Genomic DNA, 12,958 nt, shown 5'->3' on the forward strand with positions numbered 1-12,958 from the left:
CTTCTGAATCAATGGTACAGTCATGAAGGTGAGTTTGAACTAAGTCCCTGAAAGCAGAAGTCACGGTGCAGCTCATATTCCTTCTCAGGTAAAGCTTTGCAATGTGCAGACATGGCACTAATGTAGGGACTGATGAAAGAGTGAGAGCTGATGCTGACAACATTGGGGTGCTGTTGACAAAGGTCACTCTTAGACAGTGAGACTACATTTCTCTTGCAAAAGTTGCCAAGCACATTAAGATGCCTACAGGATTTGAATTAACTCATTCAACAAATAGTGTGTGCCTATGTTTCAGTACCTAGCACATAGTAAGACCCTAATAAATGCTTATTACTTGACTATTGATATTAAGAAATATTAGGCTTGGGTCTACCAGGGTAAATGTTTAACAACTGTCTCTCCAAAAATACCCAAAACACACACACACACAAAACCCCAGAATATATTCTTTAAAATTTATTATATGTTATTAACACTTTCTTTAGTCTAGACAATCAACAAAACAATAAATCAAGTCCTGATTTGTAGTGTTTGCCCTAGGTATAAAAGCTCACTCTGAAAAATTTAACAATCCCCTGGAGCCCATAAGAGCTGGCTTTAGCACACCGAGTGACTTTGCCCCTAAATAACATATAATCTAATAAATATTAAGGGAGATACAATTTTGTGAGTAAAGTCAGAAAATGCTTATCACAAATTTTCTGCAGTATGAGATATATGGAAGGGTGGGGCTAACCTGGTGTAGTAGAAAGAACTCTGGAGACAAAAGGCCTGGGTTCTATAAAAAGAGGGAGGGGGAAAGGAGGGCACTATTCCTCAATATGGTCAGTTGGTTGGTTCAACAAGCAAATTTTTTTGGAGGGCAATTGCTGTTAAGTGACTTGCCCAAGGTCACATGGCTAGTTTTTGTGTGTGTGTTGTGTCTGAGACCAGATCTGAACTCAGGTTCTCCTGACTCCAGGGCCGGTGCTCTATTCACTGCACCACCTAGCCGCCCAAAAGCAAATATTTATTAAGTGCCTATTTCTGTAGAAGGTGTTATTTTACTAATCCAGAGAAACCCTAGATAAGGAAACTCTCTCTAACAATGTAAATTGAAACCTCCATAACTTATGATCACAAAGCCACTATATGTCAGAGACTGGACTTGAATCCACATCTCCACAATCTTGATCCACAATGCAACACTGCTTTTATATGCCCTGGGAATATAAAGGGAAACATGAAAATCATCTCAGCTCTCAATGAATTTACATTCCACTGTTGATAGAAAAGTATTTTATGAAACATATGAAGTACTATGTAAATATAAGCTGTTTTGTTATATAAACCAAATAGTTTTGTGTAATTACTCTTTCAAAGAACTGTGGTTATCAAAGATACTATACAATCTTCTGATAATAGTCAATAAACCTATGCTCCTCTCATGCAACTTTTATTCAGAAAGTTCATGGTTGCCTGGTTTTAGACATTGCATCCTGGCATAAATCAAAGGCATTAAAAAGCTTATGGTTCTATCTGACCCTATTTTTTACTTTACCATTAATAATCCTAGCCAATTACCTAAAAAAACGAGGCTAAATGGGAAACAGTTTCTTGGAGAACTGGGAAGGTGAGTAAGTTCTACGTCAAAAACTGCGACTTAAAGCCCATCAGTGGTTTCCCGTTGTCTAAGGCAATGGTGTCAAACTCAGATGGAAACCAGGACCAACTAATCCATATGTATATCCAACATATCCATGCCTGCAGCATGTTGACTTAGTGTTAAAATGTATTGTCTATGTTTTATTGTATTTTTAATTAATTTGTTAAATATTTCAATGATATTGAAATCTTGTTTGACAGCGCTCCCAGAGTGTTGTGGGCCAGTACCTCTGGGTCTTGGGAATAAAATAGATTCCTAACTTCGGTATTAAAGGTCTTCACAATCTGACTCCAACATACCTTTCCAGGTTTAGCACATATACTCTGCTTCACCTATGTTCTATCTAAACTGGACTATTTTCTCTCCCATTCTTCTGAACTAGGTAGTTGGTAAAATATGTTGACCCTGATATTTGGCAGATACCAGCAATATTTTATGTTGCTTTTTCCAAATTGACCTCTTGTTCCACTGCCCTGGAAAAGAATTAATCCTTCCATTTGATCGAATATTTGCCTTCTTTACAGATCTGGGAATTTAGTTTCAAGTAACTATATGCTGGCTTACTTTTGTACAGGTTGAAAAAGACAGACATGCATCATATTTCAACAATCAACAGAACTGTCAAAATGAGTGTGAGGTGTCAGTCTGTTACTCTATATTTCTAGATCATAAAGACAACTCCCTCATAACTTCCTGATGGGTGTCCAGAATACCATGTCACTGAGGATACCACTGCCTGTCCAACATAACCAGTTTCAATGGTGACATAACAAAAGCAATCCATGAAAATATATACACACCTGATACCTTCTACCAACCTCAACGGATACATGAACGAATCTCTTCCCTTATATTCACAACTTACACAGTGAGGATCCCTATCCATTTGAGTCACAAGTGCTCTGAATGAGAATAACCCCCGGCTCCCTTACCCTTTGCCCCCTTTTGGAAATTTCTAAGAAATAATTTATATAACCTAGTACAGCTGTCCTAGAGGAAAATGAGGGGGGGAGGGAAAAAATGGTAAGAGAGTAACAATGACTATCTGAATCCTAAAAGAGTCAATAACAGGTTCTGATACAATCAGGAGGCTGTGATGTGTGTGTGTGTGTGTGTGTGTGTGTGAGGTCAACCAGCATTTATTAAGCATTATTCAAATTCATTATTAAGCGTCATTAGTTCACTTGTAAGTCAAGACGTCACTTCCCTAGTGACATTGGTCCTCTTTGAGAATGGACAAATAGCAAAACATTTATTGTATGCCAAGGATGGGCACCAGGTGGCGCCATAGTGCACAGAGTGCCAGGCCTGAAGAAAGGAAGATAGATCTTTCTGACTTCAAATCTGACTTCAGACACTTACTAGCTGTGTGACCCTGGGCAAGTCACTTAACCTCTGTCTTCCACAATCTGGCTCCAAAGTACCTCTCCGGGTTTAGTTCCACACTACTCCCCTTCACACATTCTATTTTCTATACAAGTTAGATTATTTTCTCTCCCCTGTCCTTCCATCATGAATTTTCTCAACTGTGAAATGGGGGTAATAATCGTTCTTACCTCTCAGGGTTTCTGTGAGGATAAGTTGAAATCTTATTTCTAAAGCGCTTAGCTTAACACAGTGCCTGGTACATGGTTGATACTAAATAAATGCTTTCCTCTCTTCCTATACTCACATACCCTAGATAATTGTTGCTATTGTTGAGTGCCTCCCTTTTTCTTTTAACCACAGGGCCATTTTTATTTAAGTCAGAATGTTTTGGGAAGAGGGTCAAGGGCAGGTGGCTCTAGACCTCAGGTTCCTCTCCTATAAAAATGAAGGCATTAGATTAAATAACCACTAAGACTCCTTCCAGGTCTGCATTCTGTGATCTTTGACTGCTCTGAAATATTGGCACTTGAGTTTCTGCTTAATATAATAATAATGATAATACAAAATGTTAACAAAAAAGTATCGAACAAATGGTGCTGTCCTACAGATTTGTTTAAAGGAAGGGAGGAGTTTATGAAGGCAAGTCAGAGTTCAGGTCACCATCACCCTAAATTATAAGAGGCTATCTTTGTGAAGTAAAATGATCACAACCAAGAGAACATTGTATACGTAAACTGTTCAAAGAGTGACAGTGAATGACCAAGCTATTCTGAGTAATATGAACTTTCAAAACAACTATGAAGGACCTAGTAAGGGAAGTGCTATCCACCTCCAGAGAAAGAACTGATATATGGAAGTATGTATGGTATGGTTCCCCATACATATATACATATACCCACATATATTTATATATACATACATACATGCGTGTGCATGTGCATATGTGTGTGTGCGTGTGTGTGTGTGTAATGTTGGCTTTCTCTAATGCAGGGTTGGGAGGGAGGAAGACAACTGGAAACTCAAAATGTAACAAAAAATAAATATAAGATTAAAGAGATAGATAAAATGCTTATTGACTTTTTTATTAAAAAAATAAAAGATTATCTTTAAGGAACCCTAGCCTTAGTGATCAAGGACAGAGTAGAAACTGTGCAGCACATCACAGCACGCTGTCAAATTTTAGCATCAACTGAATACATAGCAAGGTACAACCTGGTAGTATTGGAAACTTGAAAAGAGAAGATCTGAAACAACCACAATGAGGAATGCAATAATGAATCCAAGAAGGGAAGAAAAGAAAGAACACCCAGTTAATATAAGGCAACAACTTGAAGTGAATCCAGTTATGTGAATTCTTCCTCCTTCAGAGGATCAGGGAAAGCACATGGTGGGTAGAACCTAGGGTTGGGATTTGTCAAGGCGTTAAAGGCAACAGGACAATGGACAAGGGATTCAAGAGGAGAGGTCAGTGAATACAGCTGAGCTAACTATAGGGGTAAGATTGTGAAGGGAGGAAAGTGAATTGAAAGCAAGAGTGAGGGAGTGGGAGAGAGGAGGTAGATAAGGAGAATGAACGATAGGTCAAAGACAAAGGACAAGTTTAGGAGGAGATGGAAAGATAGGAGGTTGTGTTCAGCTAGAGGAATTTCAGAGTTCTGGTTCAAGCCCAGTACCCTACCAATGTGCCGTATTGACATTCGTTAATGCAGGAATGAGATACCTTGTGTCACATGCTTAGTGGAAATACAAAACATACACCTACGGGAACACACAAACACACCCAGCCCAGGCCTAGTATTGACAGAAACTACCCCCTTACCTCTAATTATGCTCTGTCTGGAATGGATTTTACTAAGCCAAGTTCACACAGATTAGGAAAGACATCGATAAGCTCTTGCAAGAGGGGCAGTCAAATTGGTGAAGGCTCTTGAGTCTGTGTCATATTATGAGGACTGGATAAAGGAACGAGGGATATTTAAGCAGAAGACTGGAAGGAGTAAGGATAAGGAGGGAAGACATGATAGCCGTCTTCAGTTATTCGAAGGGCAGTCGTGTGGAAGAGATTCAGCTTGTTCTGTCTGGGCCCAAAAGGCAGAACCAAGAAATGTAAGCTTGATGTAAGAAAAAAAACTTTCTAAGCTATCCAAAAAGTAGAATGGGAAACTTCTCCCCTCACTAGACATCTTCAGGCAGAAGCCCAGAACTCATTGCATTTGTTGTAGTGAAGATTCTTTGGGGAAGACAAGTTGGACCAGATGGCCACTGAGGTTGAGTCCAATTCTTAAATTCTATGTCTGTTGCCTGGTATTCAACACTCTCTACAATCTTATACCTCTATGCTTTTTCCAGTCTAATCTCATTCCTCCCCATGCATCCACATTGGACTTTTTCCTCTACCTTCTCCTTCCTCCCCAAAACACACCCAACAATAACATCACACTCTCTACTTTTACTCATGCTATTATTCCCTTTTCCTTAGTTTCACTGTTCTCTTTCTTTAAGTCCCAGGGCAGATTCTACTCTCCAGTGACTTCCCCTGTGCTGATATCAGCCCCAGACCTTATATAACATTATACTATATAACTAATGTACTAATAACATAATATATAAAATATTTTGTATTATAGCTATCTATTTGGTGTCTTAGTACCCTACAAGATTGTAACTTCTTTGAAGGTGGAGACTATGCCTTATTTAAACTTTGTATATCCCTAGCACCTGTCATAATGCTTAAGCAACATAATAATAATGCTAATACTACTAATTATAAAAATGTACATAGCACTGAGATGGAAATCTTTTTTTCCAGATCCATTTAGCTCCCCAGAATAGATATGCCAAGAACGGAACTTTGTTTAAGTATTGGTAGTAATTCTATATTAGTATGTCTCATTACTGTGTCATTGGGGAAAGAGGAGGTAAGATTACAGTATTAAAGTATCTGATTGAGACTCCTTTAGAATTCCAATCCAAGGGAATAGGAAAGCAGCTCCTAAACTGTGGGCAAGGATTTAACAAGAGGTTGATATGAACGCCTAAACAACTCTGGCCCTGTGGCTGGAAATTGCCAGTCAATGGCACCACCTTGGATTTGGGCTAGTACGTTCTTGTGCATATGCAACAAATAATTGCTTGCCCCCCTTTGCTTCCAACCTCTATTGTGTGTCATACAAGCTGCTCATCTGACCTTCCTGTTCTTGTTTTGTCTTCAGTGATTTCTCGAGGTTTATTGCTATTCCAGAATAATTTGCATATCCAGGCTCAATTACCACTAGGGAAGATAGGAAATGGAAATAGAGAGTAGGGGTAAGGAAGACCCCTCTGAATGTCAAAACTCAGTGGGAGATACTGAGCAGGTGAGAAGTACCCTACCTAAGAGCAAGGGAACAGGGAGACATATGTGAAAATTCACCCAGATGTATTCAGGAGTAGAAAATGGAGACTCATTTGAACAGGATAAAGAGAAAATGGTTCTCACAGAATCTGAGGAAATCCTTTGTAGTCTGAGGAAGAAGGAAAGGATACAGGCTCTGATCGTGGAAATCACTGATGATAGAAGATGATTCTCCTTTCTAGGAAGGGAAAAGGGGTCTTCTGTGGAACACATCAAAAAAACAGAAAGATTCAGTGCTTTGGTGTCATCCTAGCCCTGAGCATGAGGAGTTGGGACATTTTGTCAGTACCGCCCTCCCCCCCCCCACCCCGTTCAGGATCCCCTAAGAAACTTAAGCCAATTCCTAAGAAGGAACAATTGCCTGAAAACTCCTACAGCAGAAAATAAACACTCAGAGCCATCCTGACTCTTGGGATTAAGGTATTTTAACACTGTCAGTTTCTCCTGGTCCAGATGTTGGACAGCTAGCACCATCTCTCAGAAGAAAGAGTAACTGCATCTATAGACAGAAAGTCAAATAATAGATACTCTAAGTCCCTAACCTGATGAATCACCAGCCAGTGAAGTATTGTTAGGCACACAGATGGCACAGGTCTCCACTGGGGTAAGATGAAAGGGACCCTCTCTGGGTTCTAGGGTGAGTCCTTTCTGTGGTCTTCACTCTGTAGATAAAAATTGTTTTGTGTCTGATGCCTTGTGAACCTGAGTGACCCCGAGGACTTTTAGGGGGAAATTGTTGGCCTGTTGTGGCTAGTGACATTCCCAGATAATACCCGATACAAACAAGTATGAGAAGCAGAGGTTCCCAAAGTGACCCAGGACCCAAGAGAATTTCTGACAAAAGGATTATACACTAAGATATGAATACTTCTTATACTAAAATGCTCTAACCTTAATATTAGCACCTACACAAAATTCCCTAAAGTTGTATTTCTAGATTTGGGTCATCTCCTGGCATCAAAATGGCACCATTTCTATCTTTTAGATCATGGACCCCCCAAACTGGGGCCTAACAGCAGATTCGAGGCCTTTCCTAATTGTTTTCTCAATGGGTTACCAGCAGCCTACCGTCTTTCATAAATCATGGCGTGCAAGAACTTAAAAAGACCTTAGAAGATTACCTAGGGACACCCTCTCACTTTGCCAATGAAATTGTATTAACAAAGATTAAATAACTTGCCTAGGGCCTAGAGCACATAGCTGGCAATTGGACCCAGATCAGCACACGTCAGATCTAGTATCACAGGGTACACTGTCCTTCCGTACTCTTCCCACAGGGTGAGGCACACAGAGGAGGAGCCCAGTTACATCCTGCTCAATCAAAGCCCACCCCAAGCCAAACCAACGTTAAGGCAAACCAAAAGCCCTACATAATATGGGATAAAAAAACTTTCCTTGAAGTGAAAGCTCATTTGAAGCTATGTGGTTAATCTAAGAACTAGATGAATTTCTTCAATTCCAGGGGCAAAAAACCCTGCATTTTCATAGGCCAAAAGTGGAAAAAAAAATATGCCCCTATATATTTAACTTGAAAACCTACTTTGCTGGGAATCCCAGCAAAAAAGGAGGGGAACATCCCCTTGTTAACTGGTTATCTGTTCAGGGTCCACCTGCCACTTCAATGATCATCAGGTTTTAAAGAAAATCAGAAATAACTTCTCATTGGCAAAAGACTAGAAATTCCTGACCTTAGCATCTATAACAAATAATTGCATTTATAATTTAATCCTCTTAAGTATCATTAAAGATTGTAGCCAACTTCTTCAAAGGACCAATATCTCCAATCATGGGTTTAGAGAAAGACATGTCGTGAATGAGGAAATTTCATCTTCAAGATTTTCATTTAGAAAGCTCACCCACCTGTTACCAACAACTAGATGAAGGGAGTAAATTCCACCTGTTACTGAACATTAGCTGTTTTCACAGCCTGCCTATTTCTGGACTTGTTCCATTCTAAGGACTTTTCACCAAGTGACTCCCCAAACCAGTCTGTGTTACAGACTGCTTTTCAGTTCCTAAGGATAGATGGACTGGCCTGGAAGTTTGAGTTGGCCATCTACCAGAGAGAATTTAATATCTAGATTATTCCAAAAGTCTTAGGGCAGTTTTAAATTTCAATAGTTTAAAACTGCTCTAAGACTTTTAGATGACCCTATAGAAAAACTTGGATTGGATCATGTCATTTCTCTGTTCAAAAATCTTCAGTGACTGTCCATTATTTACCTCATAGAGTTTAACCTTCTCTTACTGGCATTCAAGGCCTTCCACAGCCAGATGCCACCTGACCTTTCTTGCCTTATTTCAAATCCCATCATATACTTTATGGTCCGGCCAACCATATTATTCTCTGTACCACACTCCCAGACATGTCCCATGTATTCGCATCTTGAATATTTATGTTCACTCTCTTTTCAATGCCTAGAAATACTCTCATTCAACTTCTTCCCTTATAGAATTCCTACCCATCTTTAAGGCCCAACTCAAACAGCATCTCCTCTAGAGGCCTTGGGTGATGCTACCTGCTTATCAGCTCCTTTCCTCTTCAGACCTCCCAGAACCTTTTCTCTTCTAATTCTCTAACGTGCTTATAAGGTAATATTGTGTCTTATCCTCCTACTAGACTAGAAACTCTAGAAAGGCAGGGAATTCAGTGCTTTATAATACAATGCAATTAAACATTTAAGCCCCTACTGTGTGCTAGGATACAAATACGAAAGAGAAAAATAATCCCTTCCCTCAAAGGGCTTACAATCTAATGGGGGAAGACGACACACAAAAAGGAAGCTGAAAAGTTAATGGGATTGAGGGGGGAGAGAACATACACTGGTAGGGGCATGGAGATGGTAAAGTCAGTTCCAAATGGTGCATCTGATGGGAAATGAAGAGTTGCTTGGGCTTCTTAACCTTCTTTAAATTCTCCAGTCAGAGAAGCAGAGACAAGTCCATACATAGCAGGCTTTGAATAAACGTTAACTTCTTGTACTACATCGTTCTGTCCCTCTTGACTACTCCCCACACCCACTCCCACCCCAGATGTTTCTCCTTATCATGAGATGCTCTTCCCTTACTGTTCATTTGATGATTATACTTGTTTTATTCACTCTGAATTAGTACATTAGTTCCAACCCGTGTCCAACAGCATATACTAAAGAAAGTCTGTCTGCCCGTTTGTTCTCATGGAAACCATTTCTTACCCTCACCACTGCCCCACTCCACCACCAAATAAGTCTATTCTTGGAACTTCTGGTTTGGGCAATTCACGGTATGTAGCCTTAGAAGAGACTCCCTCATTTTCTAGATGAATAAATTAAGGTAGAGAGAGGTTGCTTGATTTACCCAAAGTCATAAATGTGATAAGTGGTAGAGCCAGAATTCCTGACTCCAATTCCAGGCTCTTTGCAGTGTATCACATCACTTATCTTCCATCTCCCAACAACCTTCAAAACCCTACATACATTAGATCAACAGAATTATTTTCAGAGCATGTATTGTGGGCAAGGTCAGAAAGCCAGACACAGTATCCAGGTTGGGAGCTTTGGATTTGGTTCCTGTAAAACAGAATTCAGACGAAAATGCAAAGTCCACCTTTTTTTTTTACCCTAGATGACAGCACCTGGCCTCAAACAATCCTTAACCTGGCTGTAAGCCTAACTCAATTAAGCAGAAAGTTTCTTCCCCTTGTGTCACACATTCTGTGGGAACAGACACATTTATGGACAGGCACACACATTCTGGGAGAGATAAGCCCCCATCCACAAACTACAAGCTGTAAATCTGAGTTGGGTTTTAGACTTACTCTTCTGCTGTAATGTAAGAAGAAGACTTCTTTTTTTTGAGGTAGGCATGTATAAAGTGAGCATTTTCTTCCGGCATCTTGTGAAGGCCGAGTAAACGTTACCTAACAGGAAGAAGGACACTGAGATCATTAATTGAAACAAGAGCTAACTCAAGAGTCAGTCCCTAGGTTCTTAGTATCAGAAACCTTTGTTCCAGTGGTGGCCCCAGTGTTCAGATGCTGCACAGTTCTTGGCAAATCTCAACCTCTCTTAAGTCTACATTTTTTCATCTATAACAAGTGGATGAAATTCTATTAAGGGTTTTGCTTAACTGTTTTTGAGAAATATACTTTTAGCAGGGCTTGTTTGGGTGACTGTTGGGAAGTTTCTGATGTAGCAAAACCAAATGTGTCAACTTTGAAAAATAAGAGAAAATAGGGGGGTGGGATTCGTACCCAGCCTGAAAGGAGCATTGTGAGGAAACATTTTATAAACAAAAAAATGAGGTAGGGGAAGAAAGGGAAAGAGAGGAGAGGTAAGGAGAACAGAAGAAAGGACAGGATTTTTTAATTATTAAAACATAATAATGGAGGAGGAGAGGATTTTTTAATATCAAACATAATAATAGCTAAGATTTACATAACACAGGGTGGCCAGGTAGCACAGCGAGTAAGAGCACCGGCTCCAGTGTCAGGATGACCTGGGGATGAAATCTGGGCTCAGATACTCAGCACCACACCCAAAATTAACTGGCCGTGTAACCTTGAGCAAGTTACTTAACCCCGATTGCTAAAAAAAAAAAGATTTACATAACACTTGAAGATTTGCAAAGCACCCTACAAATATTATCTTATTTTATCCTCACAACAATCCTGGGAGGTAGGTGCTATTATTATCACCATTTTAGAGATGAGAAAACTAAGGCTGAGAAAGGTTAAATGATTTGCCCATGGTCACACAGATAGTAAGTGTCTATGGTAGAATTCAAACTCAGTTCTTGCTGACTGCAGGTACAATGCTCTTATCCACTGTTCTACCTAGCTGACAAGACAAGTCAGATCCATGAGTGGGTTCTCTCACTACTTTAAGGGGCTATAACTTTAATACACTTCTTTAAAACACAAAATCAAAGTCAAATAGTGGGTGGAATTTTTTTCCTCTACAGCATTTACTTATCTTCCCTTTTGACAGTTCTAGTGATTTTCTATTAGTCAGTCCCCATGGGGAGGTTTATTAATGGCCATTAAATAGGAATCTAATGGACTAGAAAAGGAAGAAGCTTAGCTGTATAAATGATCTATTCCATGGAGTATATAAAGGTAATTAACTATCTTAAGTCTCTCTGCCTTGCCAAAAAAAAATCCCATATCTCAGATGAATAATGTAGTGACAGGCCCTATGTATCATTGTTCCAAACTGTATAATCCCAAATCAATTACTATTAAATTAATTTGTACTTGTAAAGTCCTACCTGACGCTCAGATCTTAATAAAACTTAAACTTAAGATTTTAACCATAAGTAAGAGTTGCATGCCATGGGGAATTTTATGGAAGGTCATAGACAACCCTCATATAAGATGAGAAATCCAAAGGCCTTGTGCTCTGCCCCTGGGAAGGGCATACTTACACTGTGAAAAGCTCTTAAAACTGCCTGTGTAGGACCTTAGAGATCATCTGGTCTAGCCCCTTACAGAGAAGATGAAGAGCCCACAGAGGGGGAAGTGTCTTTGCCTGAGACCACCTAGAAAGTAAACAGCATAGCTTGTACTAAGGTGCAGCTAGAAATTTAATAATAGTAACATTAACAATAATAATACTGTAATAATGGTAATTACTAGTGTGTACATGTGACTAAGGTTTAAGGAAAGGAGAAATACCACTAGGAAGGAATAGCTTAGCAGAGGGGAGAGTGCCTTGGCTTTGAGACTTGGTAAAGGTGCACTTTAAGGTTTTTCAAATAATTTTAAAATATTCTCATTATTAATCAATATTGATATTTAAATTATATTATTCAATATTATTTAAGTAACTGGAGCATATGTTGGGGGTGGGGAGGGCAGCACAACATAGGGTCAAATTGGACAAGCATCTAAGGTTCCAAGAAGGTACTTAAAAAATTCTTTCAGTTCTCTGATTTCCTTTTCAAGGAGAGATAAGAAAGAAAAAGCCTAGAAGGAAAAAGAGGGGAAAGAAACATTTCCACAACTGTAGATCTAATGATAACTATCTTCAATGTCCACATTTTTCTGAAAAACAAACTCAGGAGAGAAACTGCACTGAAGTTCAAAGCCTGTGTGAAAAAAAGGTGAGTGGTCAGTGGAGCCCATGCAGGGCTTCCCAAAAATGAGAATCAAAATTAAAGGAAGAAAATCCTAGATAAATAGAACCCTTACCTTCCTTGCAGATCTGCCTTCTGCTCTGTAGCTGGTGAGACATGTGATGATTAGTCCTCTTTTTCTTAATCTTTTGGTTTCTGAGTTTTACTCCCATGATGGTCACGGGTTTGGATTCCTGAGGCTGCAGCCTATGGAATTTATTTAATTGGCGTGAAAGGAGCAAACTGAGAGGGACTTCTTCCCAACCTCATTCCTCATCTTGACAACTATCCCTTGATATGTAAGCATTTGCTTCTTGTTTTCTACACCAGATTAATTCCAGTCCATTCTCTTGTTTGTCGTTGCCCTATGGCTCTTAGAATAAATGTGCCCTCTAGATTCCAGAGAACTCAGATGGTTCTCTTATTCCCAGTGATAGGAGAACTCAAGTGGAACACTG

General features: G+C 39.5%; 1 protein-coding gene across 5 annotated transcripts in view; it reads right to left on the reverse strand.

Moving 5' to 3' along the window:
* The window catches only part of MLANA (melan-A), a 24,491-nt gene extending 11,802 nt beyond the window's left edge, over positions 1-12,689 (reverse strand). For 2 of the 5 annotated variants that reach the window (XM_069090569.1, XM_069090571.1), the window contains exons 1-3: positions 12,577-12,689; positions 10,204-10,305; positions 6,492-6,607 (exon numbers count right to left, since the gene is read on the reverse strand). In XM_069090569.1, coding sequence (XP_068946670.1) covers positions 6,492-6,607; positions 10,204-10,305; positions 12,577-12,673 — 315 coding nt within the window. In that variant the 5' untranslated portion in view covers positions 12,674-12,689. Of the gene's footprint in view, positions 1-4,088; positions 4,412-6,491; positions 6,608-10,203; positions 10,306-11,810; positions 11,925-12,576 lie in introns of those variants that run through there. The other 3 variants (XM_069090574.1, XM_069090572.1, XM_069090573.1) reach the window with 3 other exon arrangements.
* Between the last annotated feature and the right edge of the window lie 269 nt (positions 12,690-12,958).

This window comes from Petaurus breviceps, unplaced genomic scaffold (genome assembly GCF_028583685.1).
Source record: "Petaurus breviceps papuanus isolate PSGF00001 unplaced genomic scaffold, PetGlider_PUasm1.0 187, whole genome shotgun sequence".
In the NCBI taxonomy this organism is placed as follows: domain Eukaryota; kingdom Metazoa; phylum Chordata; class Mammalia; order Diprotodontia; family Petauridae; genus Petaurus; species Petaurus breviceps.